This window comes from Lathamus discolor, chromosome 2 (assembly GCF_037157495.1).
Source record: "Lathamus discolor isolate bLatDis1 chromosome 2, bLatDis1.hap1, whole genome shotgun sequence".
Taxonomy (NCBI): Eukaryota; Metazoa; Chordata; class Aves; order Psittaciformes; family Psittacidae; genus Lathamus; species Lathamus discolor.
The window spans coordinates 94,015,132-94,040,136 of NC_088885.1; the positions used below are offsets into that span (position 1 = coordinate 94,015,132).

The 25,005-nt window shown below is 37.5% G+C and overlaps 1 protein-coding gene across 3 annotated transcripts in view; it reads right to left on the reverse strand.

The window, feature by feature from the left end:
- LPCAT1 (lysophosphatidylcholine acyltransferase 1) overlaps positions 1 to 25,005 on the reverse strand; it is a 59,070-nt gene that overhangs the window by 14,738 nt on the left and 19,327 nt on the right. For all 3 annotated transcript variants that reach the window (XM_065667788.1, XM_065667787.1, XM_065667789.1), the window contains exons 6-10: positions 23,099 to 23,157; positions 17,931 to 17,965; positions 14,915 to 14,969; positions 11,380 to 11,462; positions 402 to 527 (exon numbers count right to left, since the gene is read on the reverse strand). In XM_065667788.1, the coding sequence (XP_065523860.1) occupies positions 402 to 527; positions 11,380 to 11,462; positions 14,915 to 14,969; positions 17,931 to 17,965; positions 23,099 to 23,157 (358 nt within the window). The remainder of the gene's footprint in view (positions 1 to 401; positions 528 to 11,379; positions 11,463 to 14,914; positions 14,970 to 17,930; positions 17,966 to 23,098; positions 23,158 to 25,005) is intronic.

A 25,005-nucleotide genomic window follows, 5' to 3' on the forward strand; every position in this document is an offset into this window, starting at 1 on the left:
TCACAAGACTTGTATGGCAGCACTGCTCTCTTTTCATTATGGCACAGGAAAGGGCAACTGACTTAACTATATCAAATATCAGGAATCCCACAGTATTCCGGACACTCTTCAGGAAGTGTCTTTAAGATTTGTTCAGAAATGAACACTTCAGACACACTCTGCTCACTTGACAGACTGTGGAAATAAAATGTTATGACCTATGCTACTCACGAGGATCTAGGGGTGGCGCTTGTAAGTGGAGATCAGTATTGGTTTAATTTTGCATTAGTGTTTCCTCAATTGTAATAGAAAAGCATTCCATATATATCCATAATGCAGTATTATTATATGAGGGGAAAAACCATATAAACATAGATATATAGTAAAGATGCATCTTACATATAAATATCGTATATGCTCACCCAAGGCTTCTTACAAGTTTTGCAAATTCTAAAAGACACGTGTCCGAAGGCAGACGAAGTTGTCCTTCAGCCAAAGCTAACTGACAGTCTTCAAATGTATAGTCTGTCACTGAAACTCCCAGCGCCCTTGAACAAACCAAAGAAACACGGTAAGCAGGACAAGCTGAGAAAACTAAGCAGAATCATCACTTTTTTAAGCAAGAAATCCTGTAATAATTATGCTCTTAACTCTGAAGAACCATAATGAAGAGCCCACAAAAGAAGGTTCACATACAAAGAATGAAATATGGTATCTAGCCATTACAGACCATCTGTTTTTGCTTTACAAATACATGAAAATATAAAAGAACACAAGGAAAAAAATAGGCAGTGCAAAGACTTTCAGATTCCTTAATATTTTCATTCACCACGACAAAGCTAATAACAAGGGTTTCAAAATTACACATCTAGAACAAAAACTACATATTTATTAATAAATATTTATATTAATATTACACTAACATTAATAAATCAATAATCACCTGAGCAGAACAACTGTCCCCTTCAAGTAATACTGAAATTACACAATAGGCAAAATTTCTCTATAAAGAGTGGCTAGAACAAAGTATAAAAGCAAGTACACTCCAAGGAAACACAAGTTATTTTTAAGTGTATGACATAAGAAAGGTAGAAGAAAAAAACCAAATTCCCAAGCTTTCATATGCCAAACAATTAAGTATTCATTTTTCCTTTTCTTCTAACTTGATGCTCTTTATTAATAGCAGCACCAACTAGCAGTTTGATGAAGCCTTCACAACTTCTCTTGATCCACCTTTATTCTTTTTATCTACTGGTTTTCTACCTTACTACAACTACCTTTTTCCATCTCTGAAGTTACTACACAGTAATGGCAAGATTGATACAAAACCCTAAATGCCACATTCGTTTTGGCTTTGATGAAAATCCTGCATTCAATTTTACTCTTTATTATGGTCATTTTGACCTGTAATGGCAGTTACCTCTCATGCAATAACCACTTAATTTATGTTAAGTAGCCTCTTTCCCAGAATCTTATTATAAGGCCTTTGAATGTCAATGTAAACAACTAAGCCAGTTCTCTTTTATCCACTAACTAATTGTCAAACTTCAGGAATTCTAATATATATTAAAACATGCACTTAACATTAAAGCTACTGATTAGGGTTTCTCTCTTCTCTCTAAGGCTGAGAAAGTCAAATAATCAGGAAGAACAGCTCACTAATATATATGCAAGCCCCAAAGTACGAAATACGTTAAATAATTAGATCACACAATTGCAGAGGCATAGACTGGTTTGGGTTGGAAGGTACCTTAAATGTCGTCTGGTTCCAACCCCCTACCAAGGGCAGGGACACCTTCCACTAGACCAGGTTGCTCAAAGTCATGTCCAACCTGGCCTTGAACACTGCCACAGCTATTTTTTTTTTAAGCCATTTATGAATAAACCAAGGACATACAGCATAGTGATTTTGGATGAACAGCTTCTCCCTTGCAAGAAGAAATGAATAGAAAAAGCCAACTAAACCAAAAAGACGCAGGTACATAGGAAAGGCATCTTAAAATCCTGAAGACTGCTGAAGGCTAGATTGCCTCATACAGGTGATCGCAAGCAATTAAAGTCAGTTCCTTCAAATTTTTCACTTTTTTATCTGTTCCTGTTTCATTATTCTAGTCCTCCTAACCATGTTCTAGTAGTAGTTGTGAATCAGTAAACCATCTTAATGGAATGGACAAGATATTCCTGTGATGCCAGTCTATGGTTAGCATAGTAATGTATGCTGTGTAAACCTGCTGTGGTTTAAACCCAGCACCACACAGCCACTCGCTCACACCCCTCTACTTCACCCCCCTCCAGGGGGGAATGGAGGGATGGGGAGGAGAATCAGAAGAACGCAAAATCAATGGGTTGAATAACTAAAGAACAGCCTAATAACTCAAGTAAAATACAGTGATGATAGAAAGAATACCAACAACAACAATAATGGCAATAATACGAAATGAGAACAAATGAAAGCTCAGAAAATACAATTGCTTACCACCCACTAACCAATACCCAGCCTGACCTGAGCAGCAATCTGGGCCTTCCAGGTAACTCCCCCGACTTTATATACTGGCCATGACGTGCTGTGGTATGGAATACCCCTTTGGCTAGTTTGGGTCAGGTGTCCTGTCTCTGCTCCCTCCCGGCTTCTTGTGTCCCTCTTCACTGGCAGAGCATGAGAGACTGAAAGGTCCTTCATCAAGGTAAGCACTACTTAGCAACAACTAAAACATCGGTGTGTTATCAGTATTGCTGTCAGGCTAAAGCCAAGACAGAGCCCTGCACCAGCTACTAGGAAGAAAAATAACTGTTACAGCTGAAACCAGAGCAAAAATCCAGATGAACTCCTGCATGCTGCAGGGATTTAAATCCAAGTTCAGCCTGACTTAGAGATCAGGTATTGCAGGTCTCATCAATTATTATGTAATAGGGTATTCAATATAGCGTTGTATCATACAATATGACATCATTGATTTTGTGTTGTGTAGTATTAATTTTCTTTGGAAAAAGGGGTGGATGAAACAAGAAGCGTCTATCCTGCCAGTTAAGATTGCTTCCTAGTCCCTTCTTCTGTATTCTGTGTGGACTTGATGATCCCTATGAAGTTCCCTGTAAACTGTCAGTGAAGTAGCTGAACTCCTAGGGCAGCAAGGACACACTATAAGGTCCTCCATCCACAGTGGCTTAAAGAATGTGGTAACAACAAAGATCTTGCCTAGTCAGGCACATTATACTAGATTTCATCAGATTTTAAGGCATAGCACACAACAGAAATACAGGAACCTACAGGTGATCAGCTGAAGCCTAAGGCAACTGCAGAGAAAAGGGGAAACTGGTTAAAAATAAGTTAAAAGAAAAAACTGAAAGGATAAAGTGCTCATTTGTGGTACAAAAGGAGAAGTGACAAGACACTTAAAAAAAAAGATCCTGAAAGGACAAAAAAAAAAAAATCCAGTAAGACTCAGCAGTTGATTAAAGGTGGCAATTAGAACAAAAGACCTCCCTCTTTTAAACAAACCCCACAGGTTCTCTCAAGGAAAACAGACAGACAAGTTAAAACATAGCCATAAGGTGGCAAGGCAAAGCAAGAAACAGTAATTTGTTGGAACTAAAAGCTAGAAGCTTTTCAAACACATCAAAAGCAAGATAACTAAGAAAGATCAGGCCGCCCAACCTAAGTGGGGAGGGCAGAATGCTGACTGACTGTCATCCCAGAACCAATGCCAGATTTAAATAACTTATCCAAAATAATGGTCCCCACACATGTTGAAGGAGCCTAGCCAAACACAAATTAACTACAAACACACAAACAAACCCCAACAAACAATCAAACCCATGGTTATGATAGAGAACAAATTCCACACAAAAGCAGGGATAATCTTAAACTCAGGCAAACCATAAGGGGGAAAAAACAAACTTCATCTTTTTACAGCTGTATGCAACCCTTCCAGAATGAGATGTATTTGGACCAGACTTGAAGCGCTTATCAGTACAGAAAAATTCCCACTACAATTAATGCCTGCCTACATGCATGCCTGGTGTCAACACATACACGAAACAGGTTTGAGAAGGCTAAAAGCATCTTCCCTTGCTCACTGATGGTAATTTTCCAGCCTTTGGACTTCCAAAAAAAAAAAAAAAAGCAGAATAAATTGAAACAGTGTGTTTCTATATGCATACAAACTTTCAAAATCCCCAAATAAGGGGGAGAAAACTTTTGCTCACAGTGAAGTGCTGTCATAGGACCAACCAAGGCCTGATAAATTATGAGTTCGATGGGCTCTTCAGATGATAAACCACAAGCTGTATAGGGCTACCAGTTTAACACAAAATGACCTTGATTTCAGCTCAGAATATTGAAGAAACTGAAGCTGGGGAACATCTGAAGTTCATTATTTGTGCTAACACTAGTTAATTTTTCAATTTCTTAGAAAAAAGACTGGCGTACTAAGAGCTCCCTGTAAAGCCTGAGTGCAACTGCAACCAACTTATCTCAAGGGCAACCTTTTTCTACTTCAGTTCAACTGCTAGGGAAAAAAAATCAACTCAATTTGAGATGCAAATTGCAAGTGCAACCCAATGCTTTTAATAAACTAGGAACATAACAGCTTTTCCCATCTCTTCGTTTACAAGCACTTTTTTTCCTCTTTTCTTCAATATTGCTCCTGCTTTCACAGTCAGTTAACCCAAGCCTAGCCTTTTTACTGCTCAGCAATTTTTATTTGGCCAGATGTGCATGTCTGTCTTGACACAGCTTGAGACTTTTTGCCTTCCCTACCTTCCCTGACATACTGGCTATTTACCTTCCATGGTATCACACTACATGAAATTCCAAAGTCAGGAAGTCACTTCGAAAAAATAAAACCAAATCAAAACCCAACAAAAACCCCAAAGCCTCCTGCATACTCAATCTGTCACACACAACAGTTGTACTTGTTATAGCCTGACTTCTTACACCAAACAACTCCCTATGTCTAACACTTGTGCAGTCACAATATAAAAATAAATGATCAACGTTCTCATATTCTGCATACCAATCCACTATGCAGGCAAAATTCTGGTCATAAAACAGAATGTGACTCCTGTAATACTATGCAAAGTGAGAGAAAATAGTACAGGCAATATTGTGACATTCTGAATCTATGCTTCAACAACAACATTTACAAAACATTTTACACTGTTAATGAGTAGATCTATAAACTAATCTAGAAAATATTCCACAGGCTACTCACAAAAAACCCCACTTTAAATCAGGTGCCATCTTCACAGGGTGCAAACACATTAAAAAGCTATCAAACTTGGTATTCTACTTCACTATCAGATATATTGGAAAAAGACATGGTTGGAGGGCCACAAGGATGATCAGGGGACTGGAGCACCTCCTGTATGAAGACAGGCTGAGGAAGTTGGGGCTGTTCAGCCTGGAGAAGAGAAGGCTGCGTGGAGAATGCACAGCACAGCAGCTTTCCAGTATCTGAAGGGTGCCTATAAGGATGCTGAGGAGGGGCTCTTCAATAGGGACAGCAGTGACAGGACAAGGGGTAAGGGGTTAAAACTTATATGGGGGAAGTTTAGATTGGATATAAGGAAGAAATTCTTTACTGTAAGGGTGGTGAGGCACTGGAATGGGTTGCTCAAAGAAGTGGTGAATGCTCCATCCCTGGCAGTGTTCAAGGCCAAGCAGGACAGAGCCTTGGACACCACAGTCTAGTGTGAGGTGTTCCCATCCATGGCAGGGTGGTTGGAACTAGATGGTCTTAAGGTCCTTTCCAACCCTAAATATTCTGTGATTGTATGACAAATAACACAAGCTTCCAATAGTCATCTGTATAGCAACTTCCTGAACCAGAGAATATTTGCACCACTGTATTGTAGAATCACTGACGGACCAAATCTTTTACAATACACACCATCTCTGATTAATTCCTTTAATGCATCTGATAGTGAATGCTACAATTATGTACATGTTTTCAAGAGTATTTCCATTTACTTTCAATTGATCTACTGCTGAGTGTTTTCTCTTTCCTTACTATGCATTTCTAGAACATCATGATATCACTGACCTTCACAACAACCCTCCACTTTTTAATTCCTTTTTCTTCTTTCACAAGGCTGAAGAGCTTTCAGCTATTTAGTTTTGGAAGGCCAGGGTAAACAGCCCCTTTAATCTCCCTGAATTACATCTACATTCTCCAAGCGAACGAAGGTCCAGGCCTAAGAGTCTGGAGTTCACATCAAGAATACAGTCTCTCATGACAGTTTAATTTTCAGTCAGAAAAGGAAGCTGTTAACAGCTACATTTATCCATTGTGTTAAGAAAATGGATTCTGTAATGTTGGTCTTGGAGGTCTGTACATCACAAATCTTCAAGGAGTAAAAATGAAGCAAGTTCTTTGTGTTGTCAGCATTCAATACTCTAGTTCAAACCAGACTGCTGCAAAATAGCCCTTAACTTTAAAAAATTATTTCTTCCTTGAGAAAATGAACTTTGCTACACAGAGTTAACCCCGTTTAGTAACTATCCTTGCCTAACTGCCACACTTACAGCCTTCACAGAAACAAAGACTGCACAATGTGGTTCTCATCTCCATTTTTGTATATGGCCTGAAACTTAAACAAATGGATGCTTTTTAAGTCCAGCACTTCAGTAATTGCACTTACATTGATCCTCATGCCTTTGATGGTATGACCAAAATGACCAGAAAGCACTGGCACAGAGCACAGCAGTTTTTCCAAAGCTAAATCTAACTGGCCACCAAAAATACAACAAATAGCCATGAGACAGACCAGTAAGCTACTGAAAATCCACATCTTCAAGGCTATTCTTCAGCAGCTGGCATTACCATGTCACATACAGTGACCGAGGTCACATTCTGATACTGTCAGAGCCTGCAAGAAAAAAGACCTGATTTTGACTTAAATAGAAGATGACAGAAGATAAAATGGACACAGGAGGCTATTTGTAGTATCTTTCGCCTTCACCAGCATGCTGGAAAAAAAGGATTCATTTCTCTTTTGAGAAACAAACAAAAACATAATGTTCATTTGTCAAACTGATAAAGAGTTACTGCTTTTAACAGTGTGACATGCTCCAAAAAGGGGAAATGATCTTGGCAAGGACTGGACAGAGAAAACATAAAACAGATGTTTTCAAGTTCCATGTCTAACACACTGCACTTTAACTGATTTGAGCATATACTGTAGATATAAAGGCATGTATTTAAATGTTTGTGTAAATGGAGAAGAAAAACAACGTTATCAGAAAAATGCAAACCAGACTATGACATTTTGGTATTTCTACAGGAAGTCTGCCTTTCTGGGCTCGCCACGAAAGAAACTCAAAACTCCTGTCTAGTGTTGCGTATGTAGTTATGCCACATTCTTACACCAGAAAGAGGAGAGAAATGAAATGCTTAAATCAAATATGCTGACAGAACTACAGCTGAGGTGCTTAGTTTTGAAAAACAAAGGGGTAAAGATGTCCAGCTTCCATCATCAAGTTCCAGTCTAAACATTTGAAACATGCACTAAAAAAAAAAGACTGAACAAAGCTGCAATATTTTAACTGTATTTTTTCCTGAACTGTACAATCTAAACCATATTCTTCCCAATTTTGAAGACAGTCTCTAAGAGAAACTAAAACAGAAGCAAAAAAATTATGCTTACATGTTATTAAGTGACCAAAAGGCCTGTGTATAATTACCTAAGCAGTTTACCTCTAATCATGGGTGAGGTTGCTTCAGATTTGCACAAAAAAGCCTGCAGTGCAGATTTTTACTTAGCTGCCTGCACTACCACTGGCTTCTTTGTATACAAAATGAATTCTGCTAAGTACACGCAACTAACTAAAAGCCAAGCAACTGACATACTCCTTTTAAATATATTTCATCTCTAATGTGTAGTAAAGTAACAAACAAATTTTGTTTTGCAAAATGGGAGTGGAAGAGTTACCTACTTTCTCCTTAAAAAGAAAAAAAGTATGAAGAGTGACATAACTCATTATTAGCTGAGGACAGTAAAACTGCTGAGAGGCAAAAAAAGCTGTCATATGTAATAAATACATAAGAAAACAATTAAGATTACACATCTCATGAATAAAATTAAGTACTTTCCAATGCTTTAACAGTGGTAGAGATGCTTCCTTTATCAATGAGAAATTTTTATAAGTAAATACTAGTGACAGCAAGGTCAGATCATTTGCCCCTTCTAATTCTAGAAAAATCAGGGATTGAAGCCCCAAGCCTTCACACTGACAAATTTATAATACTACTGTAGTTCCAGTAAATCTTAACTAGAAAATACCTAGAAGAAACAGTAAATGCTGAAATTAATAAACAGATCACAATAATCCATGTTTAATCCCAGCAATGTAAGGTGATAATAGCTCACACACAGGAAGACCAAAATGTTGATTTTGCAATTTTAAGGAAAACTTACAAAAGTGAGCCAACATAACATTTATCTACATGGCGTGACCTACTAGCATGGTGGTTTCAGAAATTTGTTACAGAAAAAGATCAAAGTGAATTAAAACTCAGGATACCACCAAATTTTTTTTGTTTTAAAGAGAGAACCTGAATGGACTATTGCTATATTTAAAGGCACTCAACATTTTCAGTGATTTGAAAGTGACTCAACACAATTCATGATAGCATGCTGAGAATGAGATGGACATCTGCTGAACAGAGTAGTAATCGGAACAAGCCCAGAAAGACCAAACAAGACGTACTCACTCGAACAAAGTAGGTTGTATAAATGCAGGGTACATTGATAGGAAGTAGGGGGCCATACTTTAAACAGCAGATTAACCTAACCAGCACATACCTTTTGCAAAGAACAAGAAAATGATCCAAAGGAAGACAAGCCTCGAGTAACTACTCAATAGCAGTGGCTACCCTGCATGAGTAATACCAGTTCCGATTATACAGATAATCCCTGAAACAGAACAGTGAGCTGAATAGCAGTAACAAGACTGCACATGATTCTAGTTTTTTAACTATCTGTCAGTGAGAAAAAATGTTGATGATCACAGACATTAAAATACTGGTAATTGCATAGGTGAGATTAAGAAACCCTTTTAGAAAGAAACTAGATTTTTATAGATGCTGTAAAGCTTTTAAGGCTTGGATCTTGCTCATCCTCCAGAAGGACTGGAACAAAAGGTATCACATCACTACAAGTAAGCACCATAGCAAGCAAACAGCTGCTACTGCAACTGAAAGGTCTGCAGAAGTTGTGAGCCATGAATTCATTTTCTGTGACCCCATCACTTCCACCTGTGGCTGCCCACAGACAAGCTAAACAAATAAGGCTGACCTAAAAATTCTCCAATAGAGTCAACAAGCAGAAGCAACGTAAGAATCACACATCCTGTGCTTTATTCAGTATTTAAGAGAAGCTGTTCAGAAGGCAAAATTATGAAGGCAAACAGATTTCACGACTCAAAATCATCTCAACTGCTGCACTCAGCAAGGTCTATCAATTTTCCTTGAAATCAGGGGCAAGACGCAAGGTTTTGCTGCAACTCTGGTTCTAGACTCACAAATACTTTATTATTTGTGACTGCCACCTCTGCTGCTGTAAAATACCCAGTAGGATTAGACTCTTCTTCCAGAAGAATATGACTGGGAGGAAGGGGAAATCAGACATCTAAACAGATCCTGAAGTGACCTCTTGACACCAAAATGGTACACTGCCACCAATCAACCACCACACTGCCAATTCACTCTTCCAGAAAAGACAAATTAACAGAAGCAGTAATACTGTCCTTTATTCAGCAATGCATAGTGCAATTCTAGCAACAAGTAACACCTGAGGTGCTAGAATTGCAATTGCTACAGCTCCAGCAGCAACAGACTGACAGCATCTGAGCTGGCCAAGAGCCACATGAATGAACTGGAAGAGTCTGGAGAACCACCACTAGAAGTAAGCATCTGGAAGTGGTCAGAAGTAAGTAAGTTTTGGCTATGTTTGGCTATGGTATTTTAACTGGTTTACAGTAATCCACTATATCCACTCTATTTTATTCTATCTTCTACATGCTAACTTCTGAACTTTGATACACATTTATTTTCCCTTCATATCAACAGAGCATCTACAGCCCTTCTTCATCTCAAAACAAGCCATATTTGCTACCCCCCCACCCTGATAGTCCTCCCTTTAGACCTGCATCCCATTTCTGTTACTCCAAATGCCTGATTCTTCAGAGGTAGGAGGGAGAAACAAATGGATGAGTAAAATCATGTCTCTTCTCCTGTGCACACATAGGAGGGAAGGCTTTCAAACATGCTGGTTGTTGTAAACTTATGTAGGCTTTCAAAATATCTCCTTATACCACACAATCCCTGCCATCTGACTGGATTACAGTTCAGAATGAAGGTTTGAGAACCCAAAGTTTAAGGACAACACTACCATGTAGTGCCAGCTGACTGTCTAAAATTAACTATAAAAGTCTCCGAGGCCACGGCAACCCTAACACAGGTTGATTTACAGACATGCTTTTTTTTCTTTTATGAGAAATGTCCTTTCGTACAATGGATTGAGTATTGATTTATTGTTACATTATAGGCTCAACATCCTCAAGGAAACTCACAGAGCGGAGTTGTGCTTATAAACTGGAGAAGTATTACCAGTTCGTATCTATAAACTGGCCTTTGGTTGAAACTGGTAACTCAGAAATGGAAGAGTAGTTACACAGAGGAAATGAAGATTTCACAAACTGTTTCAACATTAGGATTAGAAAGATTCCTAAATCCTTCAAGAGTTATTAATGGTCACAGACCTGAGGGTTTCTCTGTAAATACTGAAAAGAACATCTACTGACTAATGGAAGATCTACTAAAAGGACAAAATGAATAAGAGGTTCATAAAAAATACAACATGAGAACTTTATAGACGAGTGGTGTAGGTATTGTCATGTTAACCTTCAATTTAATTAGTTTGCATAGTGTCAATGGTCTATTTCCAATAGAAGCAGCTTTCCTGTGCTTTACTATTTGAAATAACCACAAGATAACAATGAACACACGAAACTATTCTTAACCTCATGGAAAATAAAAAAAGCACAGCTTCAAATGCAACCTCAATACCACAAAATTCAATTATGTTAACTTTCATAAAATTCAACTAGAGCTTTCTCCCTAGACCCCCAGCAACAAGTAGAACTGGGTTGTTATATGAACACATGTTAAAAAACAAACAAATAAAACCCCAATACCAACTCCTATAATTCCTGCTGTATTTATGGCTCCCTGGCCTCCTCAGAGAGGAAAGCAACTGCTGTATAAACAGTTTTGTACACACTACTGCAGACTATAGCTTCTTTGCAAGCAGACAACTACACTGACTGGATTTCACATTTTCTTGATCCTAAAATTAAAATCACACATCTATTTTTATTCCATATTACAACATACTTACTCTGCCATTACACGTCTGACGTTATTGGCATACAACACTGGATTTTTTCTTTCTTCTTCTGAAGGAATATACACAGGCAGAAACTGCATACAGAGAACTGAATTATACCAAGATCATTTAACACGTTAAAACAACCTCTATCATAGCACTATGGTGAAAAACATATACAGTTTGTTGCTACTTACAAAATTATATTAACAAAAGGACTATAAAAAATTAAAATTGAACTCTTAAAATCTTAAGGATGTACTATACTTCTAGAAATTCACATAACAGTGACTCTGGCTCATTTCTTACCTCATGTAACCCAAGTAGAGTTTATCTTCCTTTCATAAGTGGGACCAGGAAATTCTAAGTCATTTAGAAATATAAGCTTTCTCTTGCACAAACTTTTCTTTTACATCCTGTATTGCTCATATCTTTACAGATAACCAGGAAAAGCACCTGCTACATGAACATTGTTCTATACCTTAAATATTAAGAGTTCAAATTCTCAGGACATCAGGTATTACTGTTCCCCCCCTTGCACATTTTGAAATCATATACAATTGGTTAATGAACATATTGGAAATGTTTTTATTTTCTACTATTTGAAAAAATTCTCCTTCAAACTGGACAGTAGTTATTAATGCTCAGTTGAAAGAAAAACTCTAAATGCAGATGGCCACACAGTCACAGAATAGTTGAAGTTGGAAGGGGAATATTGAACCAGAACTGCTGGAGACCTGCAACAGAAGAGGCAGTGTTCAAAATGTGATAGCCTATATCAAAAGGCCTTCCAGCTTTTGGCTATGTTTTTAAGTGTTCATTGAAATATGATACAAGACCGAATATTGTGGCCAGCCTTGCCTACAAAATCCCACAAAGCATGCCATTTCTGCCAAGTAACTAACTTCTCAAATAGAACAAACAAGAAGGGATCACTCCAGTTCCCATTCCTGCTCAATATGAGACAGAAAATCCCCTTAATGGTGCAATACAATGATATAATTTATGCACAAAGTGAATAAGATGTTCATAATCCTGTGGAAAGCCTCTGAAGTAGAAACCAAAGTTGTAATGAGCTTAGTTGTATTTGATGTATTAACCTGTATTAACATAAATATGATACAGGAATTATGATCCATAAATTTTACACTGGTCTTTAAAAAAGAAAATAACAACTGGAGAATAAATACAAATTTTATCATTTAAACAAATGCTTCTCAGTAACTACAGAGTCAGCCGTATTTTCAGAATCACAGCAGCACCCAAAACGTTGCCATTTGTCTAACTCTTTCTGAGAAGTATACAACGGTGGACAAATCTTTATTTTGGGTTTTACTATGGTTTTTCCTCCATGCATTACTGCAACTGAAAACATATGACTCCTAGGTGTACAAGCAGGTAGACCAGCCTGATGTGATGCAATATACAAAATGACAAAGATTGTGAAGCTAACATATATGGAAAGATTGTTCCTTCAGCTTCCAAGCCCTGTTCCATTCCAGTAGCAAATTGCTATCAAGTCATTCATCCAAACACAGGACAAGTTTGAGTATGAGGTGATTTCAGAGGTGCTCTACATGTCTCTGTCTAGACAGAAATAGCATGATCATTTCAGCACCACTAATAAAACTAAGAGAAGAACTCTCAGCTGTTACAAACTGATGGATGTACAAACACTGAAGCTGACAGGCCAGCAAAACAAACTGGCAGGAGCCAAAACAAACCTCACTTGCAGATGATCATATATTCTTTCTTCACAAGATTGCTTGCATGCCAGTACCAAGTACAGGATGGAAGGATGGGTGGGCCAATATTTATAACAATCAATTATGAATTCTACACAGATGCTTGCTTCTCAATAAAGACGTGGGATGACATGTACGGTGTGACAGAACATAAATTATATGCAGAGAAGCCCAGACTAATAAACTTCAGATCCTGACTGCTGACTGTTAGACCTTACTATCTATCCTTACTGAAACTGTGTTGTCTTGCTCTACACATCCCTGAGTTATTGGATCTTCAGCAGTAATTCTGGCACCAAGGCTGGCTGGCATTTGCCAGTAACCCTGTGCTGATGGAACAAAGGAATAAAAGCCAACAAGCTTTGGAGACCAGTGGAAAAACACGACTTTGAACACAGAACAACTCATTTTTTTCTCCACGTTACTAGATCTCCTGCACTTCCTTATAAAACCAGACTCCACAAGGAGCTCCCGAGTACTCTGCCTCATACTAGCAAGCCGCCTTGCGAACACCTCTGCTCCCCTTCATTCTGAGAGCTCCTGCTTTTTAGCGTGGAGTATTTCAGACAGCCACTAGTTTTTGTTTGTTTGTTGTTTTTTTTTTTAAAGACTATCAAAGATCATAACTTGTCCTTATGCAAGATATGTTTGAGCTACACAACCTCAGCATCTGCTAGCAGCTGCTGCCTCAAAAATCATGACAGCTCAGCAGTGTTCACGTCTGTGTAAAAGAGCCCATTTTACTTGCCTAGGGCAGAAAACCATGATCCTGAGAGACAGTAAAAAATCCTGCCAAGCAGCTGTGTCAGGCTCACTGGCCCTTCTGTCAAAAACAGGTCACTATTTTGGAAATAAGATTTTTTTTATAAATATATAAACTATTGATAGGTAGAAACATGACTAAAGTGATAAAGCACAGATCTCTGCAACAGATACAAGTATTCATTGGCTGCTATTTTGTGAATTCATTATTTTTGAGAATTCATAGCACGAATAAATGAAGAGTACACTGCAGTGATAAATAGTGTGATTGGCATGTGTTATATGTTACTACGGTAGCATATATGTGTATGTAAATATGTAATAGTTCTTCCGACTAATTTACCCTGACATCAGTTCCATCAGTCAGATAAACAGCTGCTTCATTATTAGAAAATCTAAGCATGAGAAATGCAGAACATCTGTCAAATATCCTATGTAACACTTTTAAAATACCATACTTCAAAAGAATGCAAGTACTTTCTGTAAAATGCACAGGACAGCAATTTAAAACTATTTAATTGGCTATGTAGTGTCACTAGTCTTCAGCCTTAGGATCACAGTGTTTCCTTCAAACAAAGTTAAGAATAGACATAGGTTTTCTGTTTTCCAATTTCACATTCTGAACAGTGCAGCCTAATAAAAAAAATTAGCCCAACATATTAAATAACTTATCTGGCCTATAAAAAACTACCTACAATTAATTTTCTCTAGAAAAATTAATTTGTATCCAGTAGTCAGACACTTGGATATCTAAATTACACAGTTGGTATGCTAGGTGTAAAAGAAATCAGGCCAGTAAAAGATGAAAGAATTGTTTAGGAAAGGCTCTAAACAGAGTCAGAAATCTGTCAATTTAAATTAATAAGTCTTAAGCCAAGTCTTACTGCATTTTTTAGGCTACATTTTCAGATACAGAAGCCATTTAGCCTGTTTGTACAGACATACACACAAAGTTTGAATACAAACTTTTTACTGCAGAAGTAAGTATAATATTATGTAGCCTGATACTGCTCAGAATACACTGGGGGTTTTTTACTGACCTCAATTTCCACAGAATTGTGCAACTGACACAAAGTGAGCCACAGAATTTCTAACCTAGAAAGAAAAAACAAAACAAAAGAGGAAAATGATTGAGGAAAACCATCTACAGGTATCAAAACAGTAGTACATTATGCTCCAAAGTCTTCAACTAGAATATGAGCATGTTTAGATAAAAAAATTAACAGAAAAAGCCTTTGAGGGTACTTTTATCCATGACATTCTGTAAGGTGGAACAAAAGCAATTTGCATTGAAGTTGCATCTTAAAAGATATCCAAACAGTAATATGATATACAGGTACTAATACATCCAGTAAGAGATGATGTATGTATAGTGTGTACAGAAAGAATAAGCGCATATCAGGAAAATGTCGTATTCAGCATACAGTTGGCAAGATTAATTACAACTACTTGTTACCTTGGTTTGGAATCAAAGTTCATGAAATGCAGTATTTGTGTCTTAGTAGCCTAAGACACAAAATAACTAGGATCAACTTGACCTTAGAAAGCAGTAAGAATCAAATCCAGGAAGGGATTTAGCAAACCTAATTTAGGGAGCAGTGTTAGTAGCAACAGTTTACACAGTATGTGGGTAGTTACAGCAATCGATCATTACGAGGTGAGGGCTAGTCAAAATCCTCTTAAGTAGACAAAGTGCAGTTCCTAGAAGCAACACCCTACTCATTTTGCTACCAGGTCATTCAGGGCTGCAACATGTTTTTTCTGCATTCACACTGAACTTCCAAAATATTAAAGCAAAGAAAAGGGGCAAAACCAAGTGTGGAACTTGTGATTTGAAGTTTACATCACTGACAGGAAACGTGCAAACATGGTTTCTAGACACTTGTCCAAGAACATTAAGAAAACACAGTAAGTTACAAGTGAAGTCTTCTGGCAACTTCTGTAATCCTCAAAGATTAAACCTTAAAATTTAAATATCAATTTAAAAACTGACAGAACCTGTATCCAACTCACATCCAACGTAGAAAAAAAATAAATGTAAGTTGTACGCTATAGTCAATCTGTGTTTTCAAGGTGGAGTCACAGTCAATCTGTCAAACCAGTAAAAACATTACTTTCCATAAGTGGAAGAAAGTGACTAAAGTTTCCATGTGACAAGTTCTCAATCCATTTTCTAGGCTACACCACTTCTGAAGAAACAGAATACTCCTGGATACAGCAACATTCCCTGATTAAATACTGGCTAACACTGTGAAGAGGAAGAGAGGCATTTGGTGAGGAAGTGAAGACCCCATCAGTCTTAACAGTATTTTCTGTCAAGACATCAGAAATACATTTTAGGTCACTCAGGAGAATTAATCCTAATTAAGTAAAGCTGTAATTTAAACTGACCCAGTAAATTTGCGTAACATCACACACTACCTCGGATTTTTAATTTAATTTAACTTTATTAACAGAGGTCAGCACTTCTGAGTGCTTTGTACATTAAAGTGATCTGAGGCAACAAACCTACAATTTCCTTCCCCCTTCCTTCTCCTTGTGTTCTTGACTCCTCAGGTAGGACACTAAGCTGGACATAAACTATTCACCTTTCTCCCCTCTGGCTGAATTAATTTGCTAGATGAACTGCAATGCAAATGCAAGGGAAGCGGTAGGAGCTCACTGAGGAGAGAACAGAAATCCCTGCACGCAGCAAATACTGTAGTACCTACTTTAGACGCTATCATGGACTCATCTACTTCCAACGTGACGATTCAATTAAAAGCTGAACCTCTGAAAGTGATCAATGATCTCAAGTTTCCAAATCATAGAATCACAGAATGGTTTTGGTTGGAAATAACCTTAAAGTTTACCCAGTTCCAACCCCTCTGATATGGGCAGGGACACCTTCCACTAGACCAGATTGCTGCAAGCCCTGTTCAGCCTGGCCTTGAACACTGCCAAGGGATAGGGAAGCCACAGCTTCTCTTGGCAGCCCGTGCCAGTGTGTCACCACCCTCATAGTGAAGAATTTCTTCCTAGTGTCTAATCTAAATCTCCTCGCTTTCAGTATAAAGCTATTTCCCCTTGTCCTGTCACTACAGGCCCTTATAGAAAGCCCCTCTCCAGATTTCCTGTAGGCCTCCTTTAGGTACTGAAGGCTGCTCTAAGGTCTCCACTGAGCCTTCCCTTATCCAGGCTGAACAACCCCAACTCTCTCAGCCTGTCTCCAGCCCTCTGTTCACCTTAATGTAGACATGTCCTTAATTAGGCCTAGTTACCGGTCCACCTGAAGGTGCAAAATTAATTAGCAAAATTCTAAGTTCTACGAATCTTGGCTAATTTTCCTTATTAGTACCAAAGTATAATATTTCAGGTGGGACATTCAAAACAACATTTCCCCAGGAGGAGGCTAATGGCAAGCCATTAACCATACAATTCAATTCCCATTTACTTAGGGTTCAAAATTTCTTGGTTTGATCTTCATCTAAACATTTCAGAACTTCAACTCCAACCCCAACATGAAAATAAAGCTAAAAACCAATTTTTTAAAACAAGCAAGAACTGCTTCATTTAGTATTTTACACCACAGGAACTTGCTAAGAACCTCTAGAATAACATTTTGTTTTTAAAAAATCAAGTTACATTCAGACAAGGTAATGGAAAAAGTACCTCCAAATGCCCTGAGTGGGTTGACTGTTTCCATGGGACTACACCAATTTCAAACAATAGCCATAAGGATTTTATACAGAAACACACCAAATTGATTTGCAGGCAATAAAATACATAAAGCAGAAGCAAGTTGTTTTACTTCAGGTACTTGGCTAAAAAAATGTGAAATAAAAACCTAAAATCCATTCTGCAAACCATTAAAATCATAGAAGTAGACTGTTTATACCTGGATTCCTCTGAATATTATAATAATTAGGGAATACTAGATAAAAGATATAAATTTATCCCAAAGAATAATCCAATAACTAGAATTACTACTCAACTATACATGCCTGTAAGTCATGTAAACAAGAACTAATGAAGGAAAGTGATCATGATGCAAGCAACAAAACACAAACCACTTACGCTCCTGGCCCTTGCCATGTCCATGTGATTGTATCCTAGGAAAAGAGGGATGACAGTTGCAATTAATTACTGCACCTTAAACTTTTGTTACATTATAGATAACTGATGACATATGACTAAAAGCTTTTCATAGAAACTTCAATGCTCTCTGCAAAAGATCTTAGTCCCAAGAGGAATCAGCCTAGTAATCTACCTCTTAAGCACGTAATATCTATATTTAGAAAAACAGTTGAAGATTTTTCAAATGTTGTTAGCCTTGGAAAAGAAAGTTATTTACCCTAAGATGATGTTGCTTGATATGCATTGTGCGTGAATATTTTCCTAACCCACCCTGCTCAACAGGGTGTCCCTCAAGTGTCCCTATACTTGGACCTCCCAGCAACAGATATGAACATGCTGTCACACGAAGTGTCTGGGACCTTTGCGGAGGACTCACAGGAAATCTGCTTAACTGACATGAGCAGAACGATAAGTAAGACCTGGTGTCTTACCTCAAACAGTATTTTTCCAGTTGCCTTTACTCACAACCTGCCTGATCCAAGAATCAAAAAGTACATTACAAGACATCTAAACCCACCGATTTACTCTCAGGCAAGACCAGCACCACTTCCATATGACTGAGATGAATCATGTATGCTAAGAGAGGACAAATAGCAGTAAAAGAAATGAACAAGATGCAAATAACAAAAGGGAACAGCAATCTGGAAAGGAGTGTATAACAGGAGACAAGAAGGAATATGACAGTAAAGGTCATCACATTTTTAACTTTAAGACTAAGAAACTGTGTGGAGAAAGAACTGCAATACTGGGAGACAAGATTTAAGTGTAGAAGTAAGAATCAAAAAAACCCTGAAAACAAGTTTCAGCTACTGTTTTGACCAACTGAAAAAGAAAAAAAGTACAAGTCACTAACAGAAAGATAAGAGGACTTGGTAAATTCAGGTTTCTGAAAGATCAGAAGCATACTTCTGCCAGTCTACTGAAATGATTCCAGTTCAGTTCTGTGCTAATATCAAGAACCATTTTAGAGAGTTACGTGATCACATGTGCCATGAGCTTGAAAAAAATCAAGTCAAACTCATCTTTTAGTTACCACTTAAGAGCAAAAGGCTGTCACAAAGTGAGAGAAAGAAACACATCCATAAAAAGTGAAAAATGTGATGAATGTGATAGATCAACAACTTGGAGTAAGGTCAAAATATCGTAAAGGACTAATAAAAATTTAAATCTTGACTTTCAACTATTATTTTAAAGTCAACCAAAATATTGTAAGGAACAGCTCTATATCTAGCAATCAACATACATGCATGAAAATAGACTTCTCCATGCAGTGATCTTTAAGAACTTTAATGTCTTTGGTTTTACTGTTAAACTGTTTCTGACAATTTTGATGTCTCTGGTAATACTGCAAGTAGAAGTCTTATGGTTTTTTTTTTTTTTTTTTTTCCCCACGAGAAGCTTTCATTTACAAATCCTGACATTCTGGCAATGTAGATAGATGGCAATTTCTCTCACCTGAGACTAGATACACTATGTAGAACAACAACCCAGCGCTACACATATCCAACTCGGCTCCCCAAATTGCAACAGTGCAAAAGGAGACAAAGCAAAAAGTGAGCTGTAGAAAACCACCTGGCCTGGGCAACGGATCACTGAACAGCAGACAGGTATTTTCACACTCCAGTCACTATGCTGGAAACATAGTCACAATATCCAGTCATAAAACAAACTCAAATAAGCCACATACCTACCAGTAATCCTGCGAGAAATTATCAACGTGAATGTCACATCAGACATGCATGCTTTTTCTCATTGAGAACATGAGGATGCAGCAGGGGTGATGGCTATAAATGCTACATAGTAGAAAACAGGATTCTGGTCTGCAAGAGGCAGACCTATTTTTTAGGAGACTCTTGCCAGCATACCCAGTATTTTTATAATAAAAGCAGCAAGCAGAATATGGGAAGTGATAAATTCTGTACTTAGTTTAGATACCTTTTATATTTATCACAGCTACCAGCTTATCCTTATGGACAGAACTCACTTTGATAGCATTCTGAGTGCACTTGGAAACTTTTTTATCTAGACAACAACTCTTTGAACTGCGTGGAAGTACATCTTCCATGTAATTTTTATTTGACACAAGAAGATACTGAGAACAGTGCCAAACATCAAACAGCAGACTGGCTGTTGGTTTATATACTCAGTCAACCCTGCTACACCAAAGCTGCACAGGAGATGTTGCCAAACCTCTTATCAAATAGCAGAGTTACCTGTAGAAGACACCTGGACATAAAAATACATTTAAAATGGCTCTGTGATATTTAAACAGGTAGCCTTTCATAATTACCAGCACTCTGACAGAAAACTCAAATGAAGGAAAGACACAAAGACAACCAGTGTAAAAAAGAATTTCAAAATGACTCCTGCATAACCTATGGATGGAAACATTAGAACATTTATTTTATCAGATTATAGGAAATAACTGTCAAGCATCCAATAGGCAAAACGCTACCAAACTAGCTAAACAGAAGTAAATTTTTAATTTCATGTCTAAACAACATTTTAAGCCTTATAATTTCTTTCCACTCACGCATCAAGAGGGGCAACATACTAACATACTATTCCTAAAAAAAACACTGATAAGGGACCAGAGGCATCATGTACTGCAAATAGTTGTAAGCCCAAAGAAAAAAGGTATTCAAGGGTCAAACCTGATTAGAGAGTTCTTCATAGCAACCAGAATTAAATTTATTTGCTAGAGAAAGCCCAAATTTACATTACCAATTTTGCCACAAGTTCCAGTCAATAGTACTTTCCCTAGTTCTTGAATAGAGTACAAGGAAATCAACATGTAAATCACACACCTACTACATTCACCCCGGGCTCCAATCTCAAAAAGCCTCCCAAAAGAGTCAGATGCACTCAAGTTCAAGAACGTTCTCATCTGTACTGTGGAACTCAGAGCTCTGGAGGTGGATCAGAGCAGGCAGTCCAAGCTAAAAGCAGTGGGGTGACTGAACACAACGCGTATCTGGAATTCACTGACTAAGCAAAGATCTTAAACTCCTTTATAAACCTAAAATTATAATATCCAGTGGTCAAACAAAACAACAGTGTATGCAAAACAATGTTTCCTCCCTACTCTGTTGCTCTTACTTGCTACCTAACTCTTAACCGTACCCTAATCAAAATAAACCTCACCTTCACACATCACATCATGTTCTTCCTTCCTCCGCATTCTAACCTTGCTGCAAATCTTCTCCTGCCCACCCAAGCTAATCTAAAAATCAAACATTAATAGCAGTTACCCCTCCCTCATTAGTGCTTAGTGGAAGTAGACTGTAGGAGGTTAAAAGATTCTGTAAGGCACTGAAAACTAAGTGTTTCAAAGCAATCAAAAGTGGTAGGAAAAAGTAAAGTTCCATGCACAGATTCAGGCCAACTCTGATGGATATCTATATAAATATTTAGAGTTTGGTTTATGACATTTTGCAGTAATATAAAAAGAAAAATAATGGAAAATTTCATTAAAATTTATATTGTTTTACTTCAATGTAAAAAGCTGACCATCTCTGTTAATAGAACATTAGGCACATTTATTATTAACTGAAACACTGCATATTATGTACTACAGGCAATAAGGACATTTCAGTATGAAAATGGATTTCTGAAGACTTGAAAATTAAACATTTGATAGTTTTACATTGTTACAAAATGTTTACTGCTAATATACCATGTTACTTTCAGTGAAGTATGATATTAGGCATGTGCATATTTGCAGCTTAAACTGCCAGTGCAATAAATATTCTTTTCTAAAAGAATCTTTCTTCCTGAAAATAAAACAATTATGTAATGAGAAGTCCCAGGCAATCTGTTAAAACATACTTCATACTATGCAAGCATAACAGGCAGCTATTCTTGTCACAGCATCCACAAAGATAATTTTGGGCTTTGTTACTGCAAACTAGTTGACTGCCATGTCTCAGTCAAGAGCTAACAGTGCTCTATGTAAATTACCTTTGCTTAGATTCTTTTCTTTTTTAATCAAGCATGTGTCTTACACCAACCTTTAAAGTGAAAGAAAGAACAATGGTTGGAACCACTTACAAGCACTACAAGTACCAAGAGGAGCTGAAATCCTTCCTTAGATCAAGGGGTTAAAAGGCTAGTCAAAGAGATCTCATGATGCGACAGGCATCGGCCAAGGTAGTCCTTATTTCACCTCTGACACTTCTCCCACCCTCTCCTAAAAAAGTTCTATTTTTGAAGCGGACAGACTGGACCTGAAAACAGCCCAAGAGGCTCAAAAAGAAACTTCAAGTATAAAAGCAAGCAAAGTTCTCCAAGAAGCATCTTCTAATTAACCGAGGAATGCAGACAGACAGGATTCTGGCTGCAGTAGGACAAGAAAGTATTCACATCAAGTAAACTGCATAATAATTAAAAAAAAAAAAAAAAAAACCACAACATAAAGCTCTTCTCTACTTTCCTGTAGGCTTGTTCTTGAAGTTGGTAAAGTGAGCTTTGTCTTAAATTTGTTTGCCTGTATCTTTACAAGCATTTGCAAAAATCAATTTCTATATTATTAAATACATGCTATAATTTGTATTTTAGCCGAATCTGATTTATATTGCAGGACTACTCCAGATTAGTCAATGTCTAGCGTTCCTTAGCCAAATGCACAGTGAATGCAAACCATGGACAAGAAGACACCTTATGGAAGTGCTGAAGTCCTCAACATATTACTCTATTATCATTTATCTACTTGCGTTAATTTGTCACTAACACCCCCACAGGTAGGGGGTGCAGAAGCATCTTCCAGAAATAAACGATATCAAGAAAACATCAGCACACACTGCAGTACAGGGAGCACATGGGAGCACATGGGAATACAGATCCTAGACAAGACAAATGCCAGTTTCTGTCACTTGTACAAACTGAATAACTTTCAAAGAACTGTATAGGAGTAACCTAATAAAAGCAGAAACATTTGAGCTGTCTCAGTTACGATTATTTATACTGCTAGAGGCTTAACAAATGCACGCTTAGCCAATAAGCATTCATTAATGATTTCCAAATTTCTAAACCTATTTAACTAAACTAAAAGATTACAAAAGCACCAATGTACTTAGAGGAAAATGCCCCATGTTTCCAACTGAACTTACCAGTTTGTTTGGATAACGTAAAACCACTGGCTGTACCGGAACTCCGGGAATGAACGCTCCTAGAAGGCATATATCACACAATTACTGTACAGTGCATTTTGGTACAGAAGTTTATTGCAGCAGAGAAAAAAATTATACAATTAATGAGCTGATATGCACAGAAATGAGTTGATATTGGAAAAAATAAGATCTGAAAGTAGCCTTAAAAGTAATCTAAAAAGCAAGCACTGGAGAATGACAATTCATTACTATCTTTTCAGCAGATAAATAATAAAGAATGCTTGCTTATATTTTCTAATTTATCCTCTATCTATACCTCTACGTCTACTTTCACAATTTGTTATGTACACAAGTCAAAGCCCAGTACCAAATTCAGCTTGATAGATGATTTAAAAAAAAAAAAAAAAGATCATGTGCAAGATAGTTAAGTCGATATATTCCATGTGGTCAACAGCATTTACTGGTGAAGCACCTAAGCTTTCCTATTCAAAAGCAGCTTTCTATTTTTAGCTGGGCAACATCAATTTACAGGAAATTTATAATCTCTGAAATAACAAAATTAATGTAACTTCTGTTGCTAGTTAGTCAGAAAAATCCAATAGAAAGTATTGAACTACAACTATTGTAACCCTAGTATCACTTCATTGCATATGAAAATTACAGTTCTGATAAATAAGTAGCACACAATCTGTAAGTGTCATTTTCTTGGTTTCTAGCACAAAGAGTGGGTAAGCATGGTAGGTCTCTTGCTCAAGGTTTCTCTAAACATATTTTCCTCATGAAAACAACTGAAGACAGCTGCACTCAAAACTATGTAATTCGTAGCAATTTTTCTAAGTTATGCCTAATATTTTGATTAAAAAAAGAAACAAACAATGGAAGTACACTGTATTCTTTGCATTACATTTACTTTACAGAATAATTGGCCAGACCTAAAAGAAGCAGTTGTTAATGTAGTACAAACATCTTTAAACTAAGGTTGCCTGAATGAGATCCTGCAGAGATTTGATTCTTGGCCCAGTCGTACTTTCTATTCAGTCTCCAAAAACAACAGCCTAAGCAACTTTTGAAAGAATCTGAAGGTAACAAAATCTGAATGGCAGATGACACCACCACCATTGAAACAAAACTTGACTAGCTTGCCGTGTACGGCTAGCTTGTACAAATACAAAACCAAAACACTTCGTAGTAAGAGCAAGGAGTGTAGGCCATGCGAGGAGAATGGGGAAAGGCATCATGATGGAATTTACTTGAATAGAGAGCTGAAGTAATTTGATGTGAGAAATTTTGGGGCAAAGAACTGAGAGGCTGGATGGATCCAGAAGCAGGTTACAGTAGGAAAAGTGAGTCAGACAAGCAGCAGAAAGCAGCATGTGCTAGACTAAAGGAAAGGAAGAGCAGAGAGGAAGAATGGAGATTGAGGCATAAAGTATATGGTGCCTGGAATGTCTATAACGCAGAGGGAAGGTGTGAGATCCAGGCTTTAACGAAGGATTCAGGCTGTTTTTCAAAGCATGGCCAGGATTCAGGTGGAAACAAATAGAGAAGGAGAGTAAAAAGCAAAAGAAGAGGAAGTTCTCATAACCACCACACGTTCATCTAAAACAGGCAAGAGCTGAGTGGGGAGGAAGAAAAGCTTTTTGAATATTTGTTCAGGAGACAATACTGAGATTCCTTCAGCCAAATGAATCAGTTCAAGGAATCACAATGTTGACTCATCACATGATATTCTAATAGTGATATGTAAGTTGTAAACAACACAAAATACAAGACACACAGGAAGACCAGAACACAATGAGCTAGGCAGAAACCTCACAAAAGTCAAAAAACACATTCACAACTGCCTTGCTCACTGCAGTCTCCTCATTCACCATTTCCCTACCTACTTCATAAAGTCAAGTTTATAA